The sequence below is a fragment of the Thermothelomyces heterothallicus genome (genome assembly GCF_042370625.1).
Source record: "Thermothelomyces heterothallicus CBS 202.75 unplaced genomic scaffold P884_scaffold_12, whole genome shotgun sequence".
In the NCBI taxonomy this organism is placed as follows: Eukaryota; Fungi; Ascomycota; class Sordariomycetes; order Sordariales; family Chaetomiaceae; genus Thermothelomyces; species Thermothelomyces heterothallicus.
This window is the reverse complement of record NW_027192573.1, coordinates 693,453-714,817: the sequence shown is the minus strand read 5'-3', so window position 1 is coordinate 714,817 and position 21,365 is coordinate 693,453. Positions and strand designations below refer to the sequence as shown.

Here is a 21,365-nt window from a genome sequence, read left to right as displayed (position 1 = left end):
CTCTCGGTCCATAATAACTATCGGTCTTGTTAGCTCATGTCGCTTGCCTAAAGCAGCGAAACTAGTCCGGCGGCCACCTGTCATATGCCAGGACCTGTCATGTTTCTTCATCTCCCAAGATGCAGGCTGTCACAGGCACCCTCATGGGCAGTCACGTGGTGGTTTATGTCAGCTCTTGGGGGTGTATGTATGTACAATACAGTACCAAGTCTGGCAGTGGATGTAGCGTCCGGAATACGGCACTTGGAGGTCGCGGTAGCTTCAACTGCCAGGTACGGACTACCAAATGCTCGGGTCGCCCGAACTTTGCGGATCATCACAACCAGACTGGTGTTGGGCGGAGTTTGCACATGTTTGCAAACTCGCATTTATCTCGTGGCATCGACTTAACTAGAACTATTACTTCCTTCTTGTCATTTTGCAACTCGAATCAGCTACGCAGTACAAGTTTGTCTTTGGTCAAAATGAAGGGCTGCCTGGGTGCCGTCAATTTTGCCAAGATCGAGCCGGGAAACCTCTTCTTGCTCTTCCCAAACACGGTTAGGCTTCCGCGCCGGCAGCTACACTTCGCTTGCCGTCCCATGTTGTGGAGAGCAGAAATTGCGCTTGTGCCGGCGGGAGAGCTTCCCGCCCAAAAGAGAGGCTGCTTCCACAATGCCATTTCGCTCCCCAGAACCAGACCGGGACGTGGAGCCTCCGCGGAAGCTCGCGTCACCCGCGTCGGGCTCCATTCCCCATGCCTTGGCCTTCCTTTCTCGAGAGTAGTGTGTTCCGTAGATGAGGAGAATCCTCCGGGAAACGAAGCCAGTGCAAAAAGTTTAATGGGATTCCCGCCCGTACCTGACAGGGCTCCTCCATGCTCTCTGCTTATCTTCGACTCCTCGTCGCTGCATCCTGCCCGCAGCTCGCCCATCCAGCCAGCCAACACCACGTTTCCGCCTAACGTGCTGTCTGGGCAGTTCCGCGCCGTCTCAGTCTTGCAGCAGGCCCCGACGCAGGCGAAGTGAGTGTTTCTGGCCCGTTTGAGCAGCCACCCGGCCAGTATCCATTCCCAGAGCTTGGTGCGTCCTTCCGGAACGAACGGTATTCCTTCCTCCGGCACCTTCACCCGTTTGGCCTTGAAAAGCGAAAAATACGCGAGGAAGGAGCTCCCATTGAGGGCGTCTCGGCAAGCACCCCAATCTAAGGCAGATCAAATCAACAACACCCCGTCTTCTTCTGCAGCGCTGGGTCTCCGTGACATCCACCTAGCATCGACCGTTCATTCAAACTGCCATTTGCAATCTCCGGATCCGGTCCGTTTGAGCGCACGCGCCGAGTGGTCCCTGGTTCCAGTCCTCTCCCCCCCCCCCCCGCTTAGCACCGCTCACGCCCGCCCTCTAGTTGCTTGTCCTGGCTGCACAAGGCAGAGGCATCACCCGGATTGTGTGTGACCTTGCGGGCGCTTTTCGGCTGCAATTCGGCCTGTTCCTCCGAGCAGTCGGCAGTAACCTCTTTAGAGTGTCTAGAGGCTGCTGCACGCTGCCGTCTCACCATCTATCGTCCTCTCTACGCGGGGAGCGCTCCGCAAATCCACCAAACCAAGCAGGCGGTGGAACGAGCGAGACGTGGGTAATATATCCTCTCCCAGGTAACGGCAGGATCTCTGTCCTACGTCGCTGGCAATTGGCGGGTGACGGACGCAACAGTCAGAGACAACCATCGCCCTTGGCGATACCGCAGGACACCCGACGCTTTGCTACCACCGCTCTGTGGATCCTCGGACGTGTCTCCCTTCGGCCAGGGACACCCCGGACTTTCCAGGACGTACATTCGGTCGGTCTCATCGTACCGTCAAGGGTCTCCTGGAGTACTCAGCGCTTGCACTGCACGTCGTGCCGCGTCGTGCCTGGCTCGGCGCCTCCATTTGAGAAGCTAGCCTTTCTCTCCTTCCAGACATCACCAGCCCCCCGCCGACGCATGGAGAGCAGCTCGTAACCACACTCTCTGCACGCCAGGCCAGCTCGTTAGAGCGGCCCACCATATCCAACGCCCCTCATGGACCCCCGAGACCAGACGTTCATGACGATTCATAGTAGGTTGAACCTGGCCGAACTCCAGCAGGGCGTCGGGCGCTAACGCTAGGGTCCTGTCCAGACCTCACACCCGATGCCAACATTCTCTTTGCCTCCGACTCGATCGTCGACATCCTAGGCTACCAGCCAGATGAGGTCAGGGGGAAGTCCGCCTTCGAGTATTTCCATCCCGACGAGGTACCCTTTGCCCGTTCCATCCACAGCAGGGGCGTCCTGCTCGACAAGGCGGCCGTCCTCCATTACGCACGCATCCTTGCCAAGAATGGCCCGTGGGTGAGCTGCGAATGCTGTTTCACCGTCGTTCACAATGTGTTGGTGGCTTCTACGAGCATCTACTTCAAGGGGGAAAGGAGCGAGAGTGAGTGCTCAAGCCGTTCTTACCGCAGCAGTATTCCCCTCGCTAAATGTCCCCCCCCCAGGGAGAGCGAGGGACGCGCCTCACATCAGGCGGATATTCTCCAGCTCTCCACGAGACCCTCGGTACCACATGCTCGAGCACCTTTCGCCCAAGTTTAAAATGCCGCCCATGGAGCGGGAGCCGCGAGCTGCCCTCATCCTCAACCGCTTCACGAGAAACTTGACGATCATGTACGCGACAGACGCCGTCACTCAGATTCTGGGGGTGCGACCGGATGAGCTCCTGGAGAAACCCTTCTACGAGTGCATTCAGCCAAACTGCCTTGACGAGGCAGAGAGGTGCTTAGAGAGCGCCAAGGCAAACGAGTCAATTGCTTATCTCCGCTTCTGGTACAGGGACCCAAGGGTTGACTCGAATGATCCCACGGATGGAGAGGACGAGGACGGGGACGAGGATGAACCGGAGGACGAAGTAGATGATGGGAGCAGTCAGGACCCGAGCGAAGTGGACGTCAAGGACCCAAGCCTAAACGATTGTTGCATGGATCTTGACGAAGACAATCATCGGACTCGGGACTCAGACGGCGGGCGCGGGGTTGGATCAGGCACTTCTCCAAATGTTGCTAGTTCGGAGCAACAGGGCGCTCCCCGCCAGCCACCCCAAACATTCGAGCTGGAGGCCGTCGTCTCGTGCACATCAGACGGGCTTGTCGTGGTCTTGCGGAGAGCACAGCCCCCTATTCCCGACCCGCAACCCCCGGTGATCCCGGCCGCTTTCAACTATGAGAACGGCCTGTTTGCGGCACCGTGGGGCCACCAGCCCATCAAACCTTACATATCACCAGATTTGCTTTACACGTTCCGCCCGCCACTCTTACCGCAGTACATGCCGTTGCGGGAATGCGTCAAAGCGGCAGGCGGGCCCCCTCTCGACCGTATGTGTATCCCCTTTCTTGGCGCGCCCCTCGGCTCGCGAGGTCTGATTTCCTAACCACCAGCCTCAGAACTAATGCGCTCGATTCGCGACGTGGCCGTCTTTGCTTGGGCGGTAGCCGGCATCAACCCGACGCTCGCGGCAAACTACGCCCAGGGGCTCCGACCCAGGATGGGCTTCGACGGCCAACCGCCAGCCGATGGCCTGCCGGCGTGGGAGGCTGATTCACTCCCGACCACATACCCCCCACCCGCGGACTTGCCAGCAGACCTTGCTAAGGAACCGTCCATTGCTGCGCCTGCGTTCGGCCGCGGCGGGCTCTATGGACCTGACCTGCCGCCCATCCCGGGCTACCGCGCCCGCCACGCCTCTCTGGACGCAAACATGTATGACAGCAGCCAACAGCAGCACCCGGGATGGCCCGGGACATCGTCATCATCGTACTCATACATGGGCAGCAATCATGGGTACGAAACTGCCGCAAGCGGGAGTTACAGCCATCACCACCGCCGACCGCCCCTCCGCCCTGCCTTCTCGTACGATGCGCTGTACGACCACGCGCGTCATCAACAGCAGGCGTATTCACCGGCGTCCGCACCGGACAGCGCGGCGGTCAGGGGGTGTAGTAGTTTCCGGGAGAACGTCTGCGATGCTACGGCTGTCGGCGAGGCGGTGCCATCGAGCTATGGGATGGTCGGGCCGTCGTCGAGCAGTTCAGGCAGCCATAGTAGTCGTGGCGCTGGAGGACAAGGTGATTCTTCCTGGGCGGCCGGAGCTAGGGGGGACAGGTATTTCTGGGATTGAACGGCTCACGGCCGTCTCTCCTCCGCAAGAGGATCATTTCTTTAATGATCCGCAAACAGAAGGTCGCCTAAACTTCTTCCTAAACCAATTGTCATCGGGGATCACAAACTACCTGGCCTAACAATCCGTGCAGTTATTTTCTGGGCCGTTATGCAAGACAGGGTAATGCGGGACAGGCGGGAATGGATATGGTAAACAAAAAATTTTGGGCCTGGGTGGATGGGTGATTACATTTGAATACCTTATCTGCATATTATATGCAAAGTAGCATTATTAATGGCGGGAATTCGATTCATTCAGCTTTCGCAAGTAGTCGACCTGGAAAAGCATAACAACAACGCGTTTAGAGACTACTATACCCATGGTTCTTTATTCGAGTTGCCGAGCCTTGTTAACGAACATTACATGGTCTTGTCCAATGCAGATTAATCGTCGTACTGTGGGAGGGTTGTCCTGTATATATCAAGACCTAAGCACAGAGTTTCGGCACCCCTTCGCTCTCTGCTCTGGTGACGCCCTCACGGTCTCCACGGGTATCTATCTCGTGTTCTGGTTCCTCAGGTGAGAGGGAACGAAGGTAGGAAGGAAGAAAGGAAGTACTCTGATTTCTGACTGGGGCTTAGTTGTAGACCGTGCCCAATGGATCGGTGATGTTACAGGATTTGACTGCCAGTGGGTCAGATCTGACTGGCCCACCAACAGGGAGGATAGACCAGGGTTTGACATGTATTTAGACAACACCTCCAAGTGCCGGAGGCACTTGAGAACAATGAACGCATTTTATCACCACTTCTGCAGACCCGTACCGGTTGGCCCAGGAGTGCCGCCCACGGCGCGAATACCGCTGTGGTGTTGTATTATTGCAGCCTTTCTGAACCACCGAGCTGTAGCAGGTGGGGTGGCACAGAGTTGTTCTGCGGAGCTATCTAATAACTAACCGCCCTGATATATTGGAACCTCCTGCTTGTAGTACTTCGTATGGATCGCAGTCTTGTTTCCCACGTCGTCCAGCCGGCGCTGCTTTCTCCTCTCTGCCCGCCTCGCCTCGTCCAGCTCCTTCTTGTACGTCAGGAGGAGCGACCGCTGCTGGGACGGCGGCAGATGCACCAGGCTCGTCCGGTCGCCGGCGCGCAGTCGCCCGAACTCGGCCGCGAGCGCCTGCTCTCTCCGGTCTTTCCTTGTGACGGCGAGAGCTTGGGATCCGGCGTCGGCCCGGTCGCTCGGACCGGCCGGCTGAGAAGAGCCAGGCGGCAAGGTGGACGGGCCGACGGGCGGCTTGTCTCGTTGTCTGGACCGGGGGGAGGGTCCGACGTGGTGGGAGCGATGGGCGAGGAGCTTCTTCCCCGAGGGTAGCCTAAGGGTGTGGTCGTCGTCGGGCCGAGCACGGCCCTCTGTCGCCTGCCGTGCCAGAGAGTCCGGGTCGTAGAATCCCCGCATCTCGTCGGTCACGTTGAATCGGCAGTGGCCCATCGAGGTCATGTGTTGCCGGACGGCCTCGGCCGTCCGGCAGCGCTTCCCGCAGCAGATGCATTCCCGGTAGCTGAAGATGACCATGTGAAGGAACCAGATCACCGTCTGGAGATCCACCACTAGGGAGGACTGGAGAGGGACGACGAGGCTGTGGGACTGGTGCATGTGTGACAGGTTCTCGTCAAAGTCGTTGCTTGCGTGATTGCAGAACAGACATTGCTCGGGGGTGAACTCGACAACGTCCCTGTCGGATGACGTGTCGCTTTCTGAATCTTCCTCGGAGCCCTCATGGTCGGTTCGAGGGGAGCTCGGTGACGCCGATTTCCGACGACGGTCTGGCCTCCTCGATGATGACGATGTTGATGGCTTGGGAGTGTCCGGGGGTGGAATGGTAATAGTTCCGGGCTCTGCGACCCGACATCGAATCTTGTATACACTGGACAGATGTCAATGTGAGATCCCAGGATTACAGGAGAGGAAAAAGAGAAGAAGAATTGAAATTAGCCAAAGACAGACTTACTGCCAATCGCTCTTTGCGTGCTGCCGCTTTTCCTCGGGGCTACTGAATTTCAAATCACACAGTAGGCATTCACGCAACGCCCGTGACGGCGCGGGAGTAGAATCCAGGATAGAAGATTCCATAATTAGTGACCGTATGACCGACTCTGCTTCTTCCAGGGTGGGACAGTAAGGAAGTCAGGTTGGATAGGGAAGGTGGATGTGGCACCAGCGTGGGGCAGGCAAGGGCCTCTGTATTACTTGTTGAACGGTTCTTCGGAGGGACAAAGGAGCTAAGACTGCGAAACCAAGTGGTCATTGTTTGCACTGGTAGATGGCTCTTTGTATTTCAACTATCTCGAGGTCTGTGGATGAAACGCCACAAAGTCAGTACAAAGTATTACTCCCGCACTCGGTAGAGATGATTCATAGTGAATAACAATGTCTGTATGATGCACGCTAAATTACACTAGTTATTGCACTTGCCGGGAATGGCGCCCTTCCTAATCGGGTAACTGCACTAATTAACACCGGCCACAGCACAGTTAGAGCCCCTCGCCGCACGTCGCCTCGCGCCCGGGCGAGTATGGTTTGGTTCGCAGTTCATTCTCTCTCGAATCTTGCTCTTCTAACCGCTCGCCAATTGACAGAATTCTCAGCCTTGACGGCATATTTCGTCAATTACGACTTTTTGACCCGAACCTTTTGGCTTCCTCGAACGTCACCCCGTTTCGAGTACGTTTACAAACCTCGTTTTCGAGGTGGGGTCTTGAGATTCGTCACACATCTGCTTTAGGACCGAGACACGACGGCGCATGGAGGAAATGCCCCCTGCGCCGGCGCAAAAAGGAGGCATAGAGCCCGCCCGCTATATAGACGGCTGCAAAGCTGATGAGAACGGGCCACTGGAACGAGGCGGGCTTTGGCCAGATGATTGTCAGGGCCCATGCCAGCATGTCAAACACGTTCTGGAACGAGGTCTCGATGGTGGAGAATATCCCCCTACGATCGCCCTGGACTTCCTAGACCGAAGTTAGTTAGCATGGGAATATGAGTGGGTTGGAGAAGTGACGGAACACACATCTTGCACAATATTCTGCGCCGATAGGTCGAAACCCCAGAGACCAATACGACTGAACGCTACGGCGACGGCGAGTCCCGCAGCGGGCATAATATCGGTCAATGGGTAGCCACGTCCGTAATGGTAGAAAAACCAGGTGACACCGCCGGTAAGCCATATCATCTGCCAGCTGATAGACCACAAGCCCGTTCGGATGACGCCGATACGCTTCGTCAGGCGGGGTGCGATCCAGGTAGCGCTGAGCTCGAACAGAGTCGAAACGCCGCGGATGATGCCAACTTGCCACAGGTTGATGTTGGAAGCAAGCAGGTAGGTCAGCATCTGGCCAGAGAAGGAGAGCACGGTGAGGTACAGCAGAGAGAGAGAAAACGACGGGATGAATGCTGGATGGCCAAAGTAGAGGCGTAAGGAGGGAATCATCGGGATCTGCGATGCCATGCGCCGAAGCCGTTGTCGGAAAGCGGTATATGGCGATTGCCGGCGGCTCTGCTCCTCTTGGTGAGTAGCAGCCTCCGGCGGCTGGGGGGTCGATGGCCTCGCGCAACGGCGGAGGGTTGGAACCCTGCGGAATACCTAGTATGTTATTTTTTCAGCGCATTTGTCCCGAGCGACGGGGCAAACTTTGGGTCGCAGAATTACCGTCTCGATACAGAGGTATTCTACCAGAACGGACGCGACGTTCGTGCCGAGAGTCGAGTAGAGAGCAGCCGGGACGGACGCCGCGGCGATCAGCGCGATGGCCAAAGGGCCAAGCAGCTTACAGAAGAGATCGATGCGGCGCATGCGAGCATTCATCATCCTCCGGGCGGGCTCGTTGCCCTCGGTGATGACGACGACCCAGTCTCTCTCGACCGAGACCAGATTCGCGCCGGCAGCGATCTTCTCAACGCAGGCCAGGATCACGGCGGCCGCGAAGAGCCCATCCAGCGCCGCGGTACTCAGCGGCTGCGCCAACATGACCCAGAAGAGGCCGCACGAAGCGGCGACGGCGACGCGCTGGCCGACGATGGAGCTGCGAACAATGGTCAGACGGTTGGCACGGTCGATCCACTTGCCCACGGGGACGGTAAGGGCGATTGCGGCGGCATTGCGCGTTAGGGCGTAGACGGAGATGGGTAGGAGGTTGTCCGGGAAGATGGAGGCGAGGAAGTAGACGGCGGCGGCCTCGAACAAGCGCGCGTTCCATGTCGACAGGAAGTGGGAAGTGTAAAGGCGGATGGCCAACGACTTGGAGATGTTGACGGGCCCGACTGGGATGTTATCCCCTGGCAACCTGCTAACATTCTCTACGATGCTCGTCTCATCTCGGCCGAGAACAGCGGGGGCGAGGAGGTTGTCGTCGCCGGCCGACTCGGTTGGTCGGACCGATCGGTCCTTTGCCGTCAGTTGAGTACCGTGTACATTGGCGTCATCCATTTTATGTATACATCTAGACGGCTTTGGTATGTATGTATCGTCTACTGTGGTATCGCGGCGGTCGGCATACACCACGGTAAATGTTTAAAAAAAGGTTTCACGGATAATTACGATTTACTCCGTACGATGTTTTAGGAAAGCCTAAGCCGGAAACGCCAGCTCTCGGGCGAGCAACTACTCAGAGTAGGCTAGGCTACTAAATAGGTGAATCGGAGGGTTAGGGTTATGCACGAGGTCCCGTTGCAGTCGCGCACACGAGCCTGTCAAGTTGGGGGAGCTTGGGCCGGCTGCCGGGGGTCTCTTTGCAACGTCAAGGGTATCCGCAGGCTCGCCCAAGTGCAGCTTGTTGAGGCCACTGTGGACCGTCGCGACGAGTTGGTCCAGGCGACGTCCAAGAGAACTGACGAGGGACAACGGCGGCAATCCATTCCTCCACCACGCCACGAACTGTTTGATTCGCGCTAAACGGCGTGCGTATTCAAAAAGAAAAATAAGACAGACCGAAGTCTCAGCTTCAGATATTTTCAGATATTTTTCCCATTGCCGCAGACCCCGCCCACGATGGCCTCATCAAATCGCCGCGACTACCATAACGTCCCGACCGTCGACCTCGAAGACGACGACGACCTGATCGATCCCGACGACGGTATGTTCCCCGTCCCCCGCTCAGATCCTCCCAAGTCAACCGCTCTCGAGAGGAAAGGAAATAAAAAACAATAAGAAACTAAACTAACTCCCCCTCCCTCCCTCCCTCTCTCTCTCTTCCTCTCCACGCAGCCGACATCAACACCTTCGACGACCCCCTCGCCCAACCAAACACCACAACCTCTTCCTCCTCCGCGGCGGGATCGCGTCCCCCGCTATCCGGTAACATCGGCTCCTCCGCCTCCGCCTCCTCCGCCGCCGCCGCCGCCAGCTCCTGGACCTCGCGCATCCCCGGCGAGGACCGCACCGCCCCGGGCCACTCGACCATCGACGAGTCGGTGTGGGCGACGCTGCGCCGCGACCTGCTCGCCGTCTGGCACAAGCTGCGCGAGGTGCTGTACCCGCGCCACCTCTTCTTCGCCTGGACCGGCGCCGCGGGCGCGGGCGCGGGCGCGGGCGCGGGCAACCCGCTGCGCGGCGCCTACGCGTCCCTGCGGTCCGGCGGCTTCGCGAGCGCGCGCGACGAGCTGGCCGGGTTCGCCGGCCGCGTCCTCGACGCCGAGGCCCTGCTCGGCGGCCACCGCCACCACCACGACCACCACCAGGCCGAGCTCGGCGGCGCCGGCGGGGCCGCGCCGGGCCAGCTGCGCGACTGGGACCTGTGGGGTCCCCTCGTCTTTTGCCTGCTCCTGAGCACCCTGCTGTGCCTGCAGAGCCGCGTGGAGCAGCGCGAGGTCGTCTTCAGCGGCGTGTTTGCCATTGTCTGGGTCGGCATGGCCGTCGTCACGGTGCAGATCAAGCTGCTTGGGGGCAACATGTGCGTGCTCTTTCTTCAATCCCTCCCGCCCCCCCCCCTTCGCCTTTCTCGTTTTTTTTTTTCCTTTCCTCCCTACCCTTCCAACGATATCCTTTCCATTCCGCTCCCGGGCAGACGAGATCAGTAAGGAGGCTGACATCTCTCCCTCTCCCTCTCTCTCTCTCTCCCCCCGCGACAGCTCGTTCGCGCAGAGCATCTGCGTCATCGGGTACACGCTGTTCCCCCTCGTCATTGCGGCGCTGCTGTCGGCGCTGAAGCTGCACTGGATCGCGCGCATCCCCGTCTACCTGTTCCTAGTCGCCTGGTCGTTGGCTGCGGGCGTGAGCATCCTGGGAGGGAGCGGCGTGGTCAAGAACAGGGTCGGCCTGGCCGTGTATCCCCTGTTCATCTTCTATCTGGGCCTCGGGTGCCTGTGCTTCATCAGCTAAATAATAAGACTGGGCCTCTGACGGTTACACGGTCCGGGTTGCCAAAAAAAAAAAAAAAAAAAAAAAAAAAAAAAAAAAAAAAAAAGGCTTGTCGCGAACTGGTGCGGATGTATTTCTAGATTCCCTTACGGTTGTAAGAATTAAATACGTACTGAGCTGTTGCTGTTGCTGCTGCTGCTGCTGCTGTTGTTGTTGTCTTGAACGGGTCTAATATAGGCTAAGTAAGCAATGTCGAGCAGTCATTTCCGTGCACCAGCATATCGTTTATCATACGTCTATCGTACACTGCCCTCGTCCCTTCACTCTCTTTATGTTCATGATGATGATGATGATGATGATGATGATGATGATAGTGATGGTAATGATAACCGAACCAAGACGCCAACCCATTTTCTCCATGACTGTACACGCCATGATCGGCTACGAAGAAAAAGCAACCCCCCCCCCCCTTTTTTTTTTTCTAGCGATGCCCGCCGCCGCCGCCACTACCACTAGCACCGCCTTCACCAGCGGTGGCAGGACTGCCAGCCGCCGCTTCCGCCGCCGCGACGAGGTGCGGATTCGGGTAGTAGAGGGCGGCGACGGCAATGGCAATGTAGACGAGCACGCACAGCGAGCCCTCGAGGTAGTTGGTCTTCTGGTCCCGCAGGAAGTTGCCGAGGGCGATGATGGCGAGCAGCAGCACGGCCACGTCGAAGACCTCGAAGTTGAGCCCCATGGGCTTGTCGAGCCCCCAGCCGACGATGACGATCAGCGGGGCGTTGAAGAGGGAGGTCTGCAGGGTGGCGCCGAGCACGTGGGAGAGGGCGAAGTTCATCTGGTTCGCGTAGGCCTCGTTGACGGCCGTCAGGTGCTCGGCCGCCTTCTCGACGAGCGGCACGAGGATGAGGCCGACGAAGGCGTCCGACACGTGGCGCCCCTCGACCAGGTAGTGGATCTGGTCGACGAGGGCGATGGCGATGAGGGTGACGAGCGCGATGGCGACCGCCAGCGCGAGGGAGCACTCGGTGAAGGTCAGGCGGTGGTGCACGGGCGAGGGGCGCTTGCGCGCGTCGCGCTCCTCGTCGGCGACGAAGACGGCGTCGTAGATGCCGTGGTGGGTGCGCACCTGGAAGAAGACGTAGATGACGTACGCGACCAGGAGCAGGACGGCGGTGCTGCGCGAGATCTCGATCGCTTTGTCGACGAGCTCCTTCTGCGGGATCGTGCCGCGGAGGGAGTGCTCAAACACGGTGGGAATCGCCAGGCCGAAGCCTCTGCACGGGGGAGCCCAAACCCCCAAAAAAGGAAAAGGGGGGGGGGGGTAGGGGGGCACTTCTCAGCAATGCATTCTAGGAGGGAAAGGGGGTTTAAGGTTGTTTGCTGCGGAGAAGGGAAACTCACGCCGTCCAGAGCAACGCGCTTCCGGCCTCACTGACCGCCTCGCTGAAGTGAGTCTCGTTCCGCTTCAGGCCGGCCGCGACGAAGCACAGCCCGAGGCACAGCAGCATGGTCGCCAGCACCGACCCCAGAATGGCGGCCTGGATGACCTGGATGTAATTGACGTCGTTGGTCGCAGGCCGCTTGATGAGGATGATGAATATGATCAGCTCAACCACGCCTCCCAACCTGGGTGTCTCTTGGTCAGCGCATATTCGCCTCTCTCCCTCCCTCCCTCCCTCCCTCCCACTCCCACTTTCTCGGCCCCCGGGGGGGGGGGGGGGGGGTGGGGAGGGGGCGTGTGTTTTCCCCGTGATCATCGAACGCTCTCCCCCAGCAGTACTCGGTTACGTCGCAAGGAACACTTACATTGTCTCGATTACCACGCCCAACACGTGGGGAAGCTTGCGAGCCAGCTCCTGGCCGGCGTACCCGATCAGGTTGGCACACGGCACCATGGCCAGGTAGCTGAGGATGAAGATGACCAGGTGGTTGCCCGGCATGGCGTAGCGGACCGCGATGGCGGCCGGCACGACGGGCCACAGCACGTTGACGATGCGCGAGGCCCAGCTGGCCGACCGGAAGACGTTGCGGAGGAAGATCAGCGGGTGGATGCCCGACCGCCCGGATTCGCCGGACGCGCGCACGCAAAAGGTGCGGATAACGCGCTCGGCCCGGGTGAGCTCGCGAGTGAGGTCGACATCGCCGTTGTGCACTGGAAGGGGCGTGAGCATGCCGTTGCTGCGGTTGTTGTTGTGGTTATTGCTGCTGCTACTGTTGGTGGTGGTGGTATCCTTGGTATTGTTGTTGTTGTTGTTGTTGTTATTAGGGGTGGTGCTGCTGGCGCCCGGGCTGCTTGTCTGTGTAAACTTCTCAGGGGATGGGAAGGACGAGGTCGTCCCGGGGGAGGACCAGGCTGTTTCCGGGCTGGACCCGGCTGGTGGTGATGTTGTGGCCATGGTTCGTGTTCGTGGCCGGCGGATAGCGGAACAGGCCTGTTCTTATCAGACCTGGTCGGATATGCTACGGTCGGGACTGCTGTGCACGCAGGAAGATGCTCACATCAGGCCGTTTGGCGCTTCGGGGACGACCTTCAAGCCGCGAGAGGAAGTTCCGGACCTAAGTAGACTGTGTATACTCCGCAGTCCGGGGAAGCAAAAGCGAGGCGCGCGGGATGTGTGCGACTTAAAAAAAGCAGCCTTTTTCTCTCCATTGCGTTCTAGCGTAGTCTGCACTAGGGGAGAGCCAACAGTGAGGATTCCTTGCAAAAGGCAAATTCCGTGGAGAAGTGGGGGACTGGGGGACAACACTAAGCGGCACACCACGACGAGCCCATTCGCGCCTCATCAACATGACGAGCCACCTGGCGCGAGTCGCTTGGCTCGCGTTTCAGGAGCTGAATATGCACCGAGGATAGGCTGGGGGCAGGGGGGCCAGCGCTGCCCTCGTCGAGCGACTCAAACGTACTGCTCGTCCAACGCGCCTCTGCCGAGGCTCCAAACAAAGGGTCAACTGGACGTTGGCCTGGGCCGATGATGCAGAGCCGCCGCCGCGAAACATGACGGACTCCCAACAGGCTAGGCATCGGCGGCAGTTCAGCGGCGCAGCGATTTTAAGGTTTTATCATGTATGTATGCATGTATGTAACTACATACATACATAACTCGTACACCACTGTGTACTGTGTACGTTGGTTTGGCACACAACCCCTGTCTTTCTTGGCTGTTTCGCGCTGGAGCCAAACCGGCAGATCCTGCAGGGACCAGGGGCCGATCGCTAGTGTTGTATGCATCCGTACACACGGACGTAATCCGTATAGTTATGTACTTGCGTCGGCCAATGGCGTGGACCGGGCAAAGCTTGGCTTTCCGCAAGAAACAGAACGGGCCGATCCGACAAGTCCGGTCGTTCTGCGTCAGGGCAGGGTGATGGTGGCATTATAATCCGTACACTACATTACAACGGTAGTGTAGAGCACGGTATTAGCGACCATGTGGCCGGAGGATCGAGCAGGGCGAAGCAAAACCCGCGACCGTGCCCATCATGACGCACGCGGGCTCTTCTTCTGGCCCGCATCCACTCCGTCGTCGGGCTCCAACCCCTGTCCGTGCCTCGTCGGCACGGCGGGGGCCAACACGACCGTCTCGATGCCCGCCGGGCTGCCCTCCTCGGGCCCCATCGGCAGCGCCTCGACGTCGATCTCCTCGTCCAGCAGCGCCTTGAGGACCACCTCGCACCCGGCCTTGCTCATGACCTCGTTCATCTCCCTGCACATCTCGGACGCGCAGCACTCGACGCAGCCGGCGGCGCACGCGCACGCGGTCACGCGGCCGAGCGCCTGCCGCAGCAGCAGGTCGACGAACTCGAACGCTTTGGTGTTGATGCCCGAGCCCCCCGCGCCCCCCTTGGCGTCGTAGAAGGTGAGCCGGGCCGGCCGCTTGCGCTGCGTCTCGCGCCTGGCAAACTCCTTGAGCCCGCTCTTGCACTCGGTGCCCACGTCGCCCGGCATGCTGATGACAAAGGTTGGGACGAGGCTCATGACGGCGTGCTGGGCCGCGTGGATCGCCCCGGCGACGTTGAGCCGCCGGGCCGCCAGGATGTCGAGCGCGCGCTTGGGGACGTCGAGCCACATGCCCTTGCTGTGGCGGATCACGGGCGGGTTGTCGACCTGCACCGCGTCCAGGATGCGGTTGCGGCGCGCGTCGACCTTGAAGTAGCCAAAGACGACCTGCTTGATGCGGATGGTGCCGTAGTAGGCGCGCCAGCGCGAGTTGGCGATGCGCTTGACCGCCTCCGTCTCGACCGGGTCCACATCGGTATAGTCGCGCTGCGAGGTCAGCCAGTCGACCTTGACGCGCTCCACGCGCGCCAGCTGCTTGTCCGGGTTGACGTCGCGGACGAGGTACGTGTCGCCTTGGTGCAGGAAGATGGCGCCGTCGTAGATGGTGAAGGTCGCGCGCGAGGCTTCGAGCTCCTCCAGCACCACGTTGCGGTTGTTGGTGATGTCGACGATGGCGAAGTGGTCCTCCTCCGCGTCGCGGATGGAGACGAACCTGGAGGGGAGAGGCCGGAAGCGCGGGTGGCAGTGGTAGAAACCGGCCTCGTCTTGGATGAGCCGCTCGGCGCAGAGGCGCGGGAGGTCGCTGCCGAAATATACGGCATCCTCGGCCGGCTTGATGGGCATCTCGTACGCGGCGCACTGGACGTGACCTTCCTTGACGAGCATGTTGTCTAGGTCGACCTGCAGTTCGCAATGGGGCTTGGTGAAGAGCTCGTCGGGGTTCTGCATGTAGTACTGGTCGGTAGCGAAGCCATCTCCTACGAGGATGGAGAGCGAGTCCTTGTTTCTCCGGCCGGCCCTCCCGCTCTGTTGCCGGAGGTTGGCGATGGTATAGGGGAAGCCCCAGGTGATGACGCAGTCCAGGGTGCCGATGTCGACGCCGAGCTCCAGCGCGGTGGTGGCCACGATGCCGAGGAGCTTCCCCTCGAACATCTCGCTCTCTATCTGCCGGCGGTCTTGGGCCGTGTACCCGCCTCGGTAGCCCATGACCCGTGCCACCACCTCGCCGCGCCCGAGCGCCGCGAGTTCCTGCTTGACGGCGCCGACCAGTTTTTCGCACTGCTCGCGGACCCTGCAGAAGGCAATGACCCTGACGCCGCGCAGGATCAGCTGACAAAACAGGCGAGAGCACTCGAGCATCGCGTTTCCGCGTCCGCTCGCGGGGTCGCCAGGGTCTTTGTACGGGGTGTTCCAGCAAATGAACTCTTTGCGCCCTTTTTTTTTTTCCGATGATGACTGTCAGCATGGCCATTGTCTTTCTCGGAGAATACGATCGATCGATGTGCTTACCCGACGGAGAGCCGTCGAAGTCGATGAGCCGCACGTCATCGATGCCAAAGATCGTCTTGAAGTGCTGTTCCGGGTTCGCCACTGTTGCCGAGCATGAGATGAACTTGACACGTCTGTTCCCGAGCGCGGCACACGTCCGGCGAAGCCGTCGCATGACGAATGCGACGTGCGATCCCATCAGGCCGTTGTAGTAGTGCAGCTCGTCAACTGCCCCGGTCGGTCAGCAGGGGCCCGGGACCTCCCATGTCAACGAGCTCGTGAGAACCTACCTACGACATACTTGAGATTCTTTAAGAAGGTCCGCCATTTCTCCTCGTTCGGTAGGATCGTGATGTGCAGCATGTCAGGGTTCGTGAAGATGATCCGCGCCTCGTCGCGTATCGTGTTCCTCTCGCTCACGGGCGTGTCCCCATCAAATGTCTCGACCAACACCTCCTCCAGGCCGGGCATGAAACTCATCATCTCCCGCAGGCTCCGTCTCTGATCCTGGGCTAGCGCCTTGGTCGGAAAGATGTACATGGCGCGCGTGTCTAGGTCTCGTTCCAGGGCATGTAGCACCGGAAGCTGGTAGATCAGCGACTTGCCCGAGCTCGTCGGCGTCGCCACGACCACGTTGTGGCCGTCATGCAGCGCGTTGATCGCCTCTGCTTGGTGGGCATAGAACTGGGTGATCCCCTTGGCGTTGTACAGGGCGTTGACCAGATCCTGGCTCAGCAGGAAATTGAGCTCCCCGTAGACCGCCTCCTGCGCCTCAAACACCCTGTGGCCGTCCGGCACAATCTGCCCGGTGTACCAGGGGCTGTCCTTGAGCTCCTGCACAATCTCGGCTATGCTCTTCCTCTCGCGGGGTATGCTCGGGGGCAGCGTGCTGGGAAGCCTTTCCCGGACCTGCTCGGCAGCGTCCGCCATCCTCGGGATGAATCTCTCCCTGACATCTTTCAACACCATTTCCGGGTCCAGTCCCTCTGCGAGACAGGCCTCCACGAACTCGTTCGCGGCCTGCACAAACTTGGCGTTGCGCCGCTCGATCAACCGCTTCATCTGCGCCTGCCCAAACACGGGCATCTTTATCCGGTCTTCTCGGTCCCTGACCCTGCCACCGCCGCCGGCGCCGGCGCCGCCTTTTCCAGCAGCCTTGAGCTCCCCATCCAGAAACTCGAACACCAGCACCTCCTTCTTCTCCCCTGGCGGCCTCCCGTCCGGAATGAGATACTCCCTCTCGCGCTCCGACTCGGCAGCGGCGTTGCCCATGGAGATGGCGAGCTCCACTTCGTCCACGTACTCGAACCGGATCCCGATGGAGGTAGAGGACGGCGGCGGCGACGACGACGACGATGACGAAGAGAGGCCGTTCCCCGGCTCTTCGGCGCTTCCTTGATGCAGAGCCAACAGCTTGTTGCGCGGATCCCCTCCTGCCTGGGCGGCGGCGGCGGCGGCGGCAGCGGCGGAGCGAAGCGCAACAATGGCCGCGACGTCCTCAACGGCCAGCGGGCACTTGGTGTGCGCCTCGACGGCCGGGCGCAGAGTATCAAAGGCCGGGGCGACGTGGCGCCGTGCCGAGAGGAAGGTCGAGACCAGGTTCAGGGCGCGGTGCGTCCTTTCCAGGTGCGTCAGGTACGGCGGCCAGTTGGGCGAGGGGACTGCTGGCTGCGCCGATTGTCGTCCAGGCTGGGATTTCGGTTTCGGGCCGGGCTTGGGGTTTCTCTTTCTCTTGTTGGAGGTTTTCGGCTGACCCGCGGGGGTCTCGTCGCGTTCTTTGACGCCTTCAACAACATCGTCAGAGGCGGTTGGGGTATTTACGGTAATTCCTGCGGGCGGCGATGCTTCTTGTTCTGGCGCCGCTGATCGCGTCGCGATTTCGCTGCTGACCCGAGTTCCTCGCTTGCGCTTCCCTAGGGTTGCTGCCGGATGACCGGCGCTTTCATTCGGCATGGTATTGCCCTCGATAGGTCAATTGTCAAACTGACAAGCTTTCATGGGGACAGATTGGAATCGAGGGATGCCATTAACGATGGTAAGCGCGAGGTGTAATGTACATTACAGCGCATACGCGCAAGCGTGTTAAGTGGTTCGCGAGAGTGGCGGGAGAGCACGTGGTGCCCTTAAATTACTGGGCTGCCCCGCTGGGACCCGGGCTTTGACTTTCTTTCCTTGGTACCTAATTAGTGAGTGTAGGGTAACCGCGTAGGACTGCAATAGAGGCCACCCTTCCCCCCCCCCCTTCTTGGGAGAACAGGGGATTTCCTACATGCTGCTCATCGCAATGGCTTGGGTCGCGAACCTCGAGAAGTAAGTGACCAAGTTAGATAGGTAGTTGGTTTCTCCATTCCAGACACCCAGACGCTACATACTGCCCTTGCTTTGCCATGTTGCTTCCCACTCCCTCCAACAACACACTTCGCTGTCTGCAACCGGCGCTTTCGCGTCCGCAAACCCTTCCGGGAAGAATCAAGGCAAGATAGGCAATGTGGGTATGAGGGAGGAGGACTTTGACCCCGTCCCAAGGTTGTTTGCTTGTAGTATATACAGAAACTGACAGGTGCCGCCCATCAAACCCACGCCTCTAGACGGGGTTGGAAGAAAAGTCCTTTTGCCGGGCCTTTTTCTTTTTGTAAAGGACCCGCCTCCCTCTTCCCAAACCCGACGGCAGAAGAGGACGAACCCGATGCCAGATAAACAAACCTCACTCTACCAGGAATGCATGGACGATTCGGGAGATAGTAGCCTACAAAAGAGCAAAAAAAAAAAAAAAAAAAAAAAAAAAAAAAAAAAAAAAAAAAAAAAAAAAAAAAAAACACGAATAGGAGAGGAGCTATGAGCTGTTGTAATCAGATGTGGAAGCGTGTCGATGCCGAAGCAGGCCACCAGGGTTCATCCTAAACGTCAGCAAGCCGTTTCTTCAGCATCTCCACGAGCTGCGAGAATGCTGTGGCATTGGCCTCGCTCATCTAATACAGACCGTTAGCATGGAAAATTTCTCCCGCAGCGAAACGCGTTTGGAAAAAGGAATTCCGGAGAAAAGAAGAAGAGAAAAGAAAGAAATTCTCGGCTCGGCGCACCTTCATCTGCACCTGCCTGGCCTGGCCGTCTTCAAACGCCGTAAAGAGCACGGTCGACGCCTTGAGCCGGTTGGTGACCTGGAACTTCATGGCCGGCAGGACGACGGTGTTGAGGATGACGCGCAAGGTGTGGTCCTGCCGCATGATGAGCCGCACGTGTTTGGGCTTGCCGCCTTGCTCATCCGCCAGGACCGACGCGTCGAAGGACGAAGGGTCGGGCGCGCCGTCGGCGTCCAGCTCGACGGTGGACTTGGGCACGTTGACCTTGAGCATGCCCGCGCCCCGCTCTTTCCACCCGACGCCCTTCTCCATGACGTACATCTTGGCCCGCACCGAGAAGAGGGTCGCTTCGGAGCCTTCGCCATCGTCGACGACGACTGCGGCGGGACCTAGTCAGCACGGTGGGCTCAAAAAAAAAACATGGATACAAGGAGCAAAGGAGGGAGAAGGCAAGGCGCGCTCACCCTTTTGCAGCCTGAGCTTCTTCTTATCATCAGCGCCCTTGCTATCCTCTCTGTCCTTGTCGTCCTCCTTGCCCTCGTCGTCGGACGAGGCGTCACCCTTAGTGTTGTCCTCGCCTTCGTTGCTCTCCTCTCCGGAACCTTCCTCGGCATCGCTGTCCGGCGCGCCGAACGGCTTGGCCGGCTTGTCGCTCTTAAGGGTCTCGCCGGGCTTGCCGAAGTTGAGGCGCGGGCCGGACAGGGCGCTGCCGCCGAAGGTGCTCGCAAAGGGGCTCGACTTGAATACCGACCCGCCGGCCTGCCCGTTGAGCCCCGCGAACGGGGACGACGTGGAGGCTCCGCCGAAGCCGAGTCTCGGCGGTGATGAGGGGGCGGCCGGCTGGGAGCCGCCAAGGCCGCCAAGGGAAGAAGAAGACCCGGACGACGAGCTGAACAGGCTGGGCTTCCCGGAAGCACCAAGGCTCCCGAACGGAGAGGTCGACGAGGCTGCGAGTTTGGCGAAGCCCGAGTTGGCAAAGGCCGCGGCAGATGTTTGCTTGGGCTGATCAGGCTTGGCCGTGGCGGTTGCCGAATCCCTTCCCTCTGTCTGCTCCACGCTCGACCGCGGCGATGTGCTGGCGGAGAGGGGCTCCTGTGTCTGTTGTGTTACCGGGCAAGAAGCGTGACGGGGCGTCGGAGCAAGGCGAACGAACTACTTACCACTTCCTCCTTTCCGCCCTGCACAGCAGACGCGCTCGCCTGGCGGTCTCGTGGTCGCTTCTTCTCTGGCTCAGACCGGTCCGTCCGGTCCTGGACCGTTGCTGTGTTCGCGGCAGCCTTGCCGGACGTTTCCCCGAGCGGGGCCGCGTCCTTGTTCTCATCGAGCTCGTCGCGGGCGCGCTTCTTCTTGGGAGACGAGATCTGTTCCTTCAGCGCATCGTCGTTGCCCGGGCGCGGGTCGGCCGGTGGCGTGATCCGCCGCGTCTTAGCTCGGGGCGCATCGTCCTCCGAAGCGCTCTTGTCATCCTGTGACAACTGCACGGCATCCCGCCCACGCTTCTCCGAGATGGTCGTCTGCTTAAGTTCTCGCCGCGCGGCGGTCGTCTCGGCGTCCTCCTTTGCGGCGGCAGCGGTCTCGGTATGTTCCGAGATGTCGTTCGTGTTGTGCGGGTCGTCGGCCATGGCGTCGACAAGTCGATCCTTGGATGGGCAGCAGACGGGACGGCAGACGGCAGGTTTGCCCAGCTAATATTGGCCCTCCACTTTTTAGCTTGTTTGTTCGTCTCCCAGAGCGCTCGTCTCGTTGCTCGATCGCGGGGCACGGTCAGGGTTGGTGCGGGCAAAAATTGGGTCCATGCGATTTTGAAGCAAAAGAGGCGTTGCCCGGGGAGCTTTTCTTTTTAGCAAAGGAGCCACGAGAACTTGCCGAGTTTGACAGAGTCAAAGCCGGGGGTCGCGCTTGGGGGGGGGGGGGGGGGAATGGGACCAACGCGATGGATCGCCGGCGGAGAAGAACCGAGCGACTCGGAATTGTCCTGCAGTTCTTGACGCACTGCAAGCTGCCCGCTCCGAAACCTGCTAGTGGGAGCCACCAAAGGGATTGGCGCAGAAGGGTCCGCCCACTAAATGAGGAAACCCCAAAACCCCAGGTACGGCTCCGTAGGGCCTGGAACAAAACCAACGGCCAGGCTTTGGGTGCCAATTTGCCATTGTTTCACGCGCTCAGCAGCCAATCACTCTTCAACGCATGTTCGTTGCCTCTTCGGGGTCGAGTGAAGAGACGCACCGCGATTGGAAGTGTCCAGCAATGCGTTTGTACGTTATCTTCGCCCGTAACACGAATCTTTTGTTGCTCCCACCTATTGCTTGCGCCGAATCAATCTCATATGCTCATTTTCAAGAATGACGGGAGCTGGCGAAAGAGGAAGATCATCGGGTGCCCGACCCTTCAACTGGGATTTTTTAGGTACCTTACGTCCCCTCCATTTGGCACCCGACAAAGCAAAGGATCGGGAAGGGCCTCGCGCTGTCGACTCCTTACCTTCCCGCCGGATGTTGATGAAGGTTCATGC

General features: G+C 59.5%; 7 protein-coding genes across 7 annotated transcripts; 2 read left to right on the top strand and 5 right to left on the bottom strand.

The window, feature by feature from the left end:
- Nucleotides 1-2,037: 2,037 nt before the first annotated feature.
- Nucleotides 2,038-4,531, top strand: P884DRAFT_292385 (uncharacterized protein; the record flags this gene model as incomplete). The annotated part of the gene is made up of 4 exons (XM_069444161.1): nt 2,038-2,074; nt 2,137-2,433; nt 2,495-3,367; nt 3,437-4,531. The coding sequence occupies 4 exons, from the start codon at nt 2,038-2,040 to the stop codon at nt 4,168-4,170; spliced, it is 1,941 nt and encodes a 646-aa protein (XP_069297370.1). The 3' UTR covers nt 4,171-4,531.
- Nucleotides 4,532-5,103: 572 nt separating this feature from the next.
- On the bottom strand, nt 5,104-6,282 carry P884DRAFT_270076 (C2H2 type zinc-finger-domain-containing protein; the record flags this gene model as incomplete). Its single annotated transcript, XM_069442320.1, has 2 exons — nt 5,104-6,076; nt 6,161-6,282. 2 exons carry the CDS (start codon nt 6,280-6,282, stop codon nt 5,104-5,106), a joined length of 1,095 nt encoding a protein of 364 aa, XP_069297369.1.
- A 635-nt stretch (nt 6,283-6,917) lies between these two features.
- Nucleotides 6,918-8,635, bottom strand: P884DRAFT_270075 (Ferroporti-1; the record flags this gene model as incomplete). Its single annotated transcript, XM_069442319.1, has 3 exons — nt 6,918-7,160; nt 7,220-7,792; nt 7,859-8,635. 3 exons carry the CDS (start codon nt 8,633-8,635, stop codon nt 6,918-6,920), a joined length of 1,593 nt encoding a protein of 530 aa, XP_069297368.1.
- Nucleotides 8,636-9,001: 366 nt separating this feature from the next.
- On the top strand, nt 9,002-10,568 carry P884DRAFT_224623 (uncharacterized protein). The gene is made up of 3 exons (XM_069439594.1): nt 9,002-9,281; nt 9,413-10,097; nt 10,276-10,568. The coding sequence occupies exons 1-3, from the start codon at nt 9,197-9,199 to the stop codon at nt 10,523-10,525; spliced, it is 1,020 nt and encodes a 339-aa protein (XP_069297367.1). The 5' UTR covers nt 9,002-9,196; the 3' UTR covers nt 10,526-10,568.
- A 417-nt stretch (nt 10,569-10,985) lies between these two features.
- Nucleotides 10,986-12,678, bottom strand: P884DRAFT_277939 (uncharacterized protein; the record flags this gene model as incomplete). Its single annotated transcript, XM_069443136.1, has 3 exons — nt 10,986-11,781; nt 11,909-12,133; nt 12,314-12,678. The coding sequence occupies 3 exons, from the start codon at nt 12,676-12,678 to the stop codon at nt 10,986-10,988; spliced, it is 1,386 nt and encodes a 461-aa protein (XP_069297366.1).
- A 1,307-nt stretch (nt 12,679-13,985) lies between these two features.
- On the bottom strand, nt 13,986-17,045 carry P884DRAFT_200942 (P-loop containing nucleoside triphosphate hydrolase protein; the record flags this gene model as incomplete). Its single annotated transcript, XM_069438326.1, has 3 exons — nt 13,986-15,718; nt 15,795-16,001; nt 16,064-17,045. The coding sequence occupies 3 exons, from the start codon at nt 17,043-17,045 to the stop codon at nt 13,986-13,988; spliced, it is 2,922 nt and encodes a 973-aa protein (XP_069297365.1).
- A 1,625-nt stretch (nt 17,046-18,670) lies between these two features.
- Nucleotides 18,671-20,475, bottom strand: P884DRAFT_300095 (uncharacterized protein; the record flags this gene model as incomplete). The annotated part of the gene is made up of 4 exons (XM_069444737.1): nt 18,671-18,742; nt 18,854-19,230; nt 19,318-19,945; nt 20,014-20,475. The coding sequence occupies 4 exons, from the start codon at nt 20,473-20,475 to the stop codon at nt 18,671-18,673; spliced, it is 1,539 nt and encodes a 512-aa protein (XP_069297364.1).
- Nucleotides 20,476-21,365: the final 890 nt, after the last annotated feature.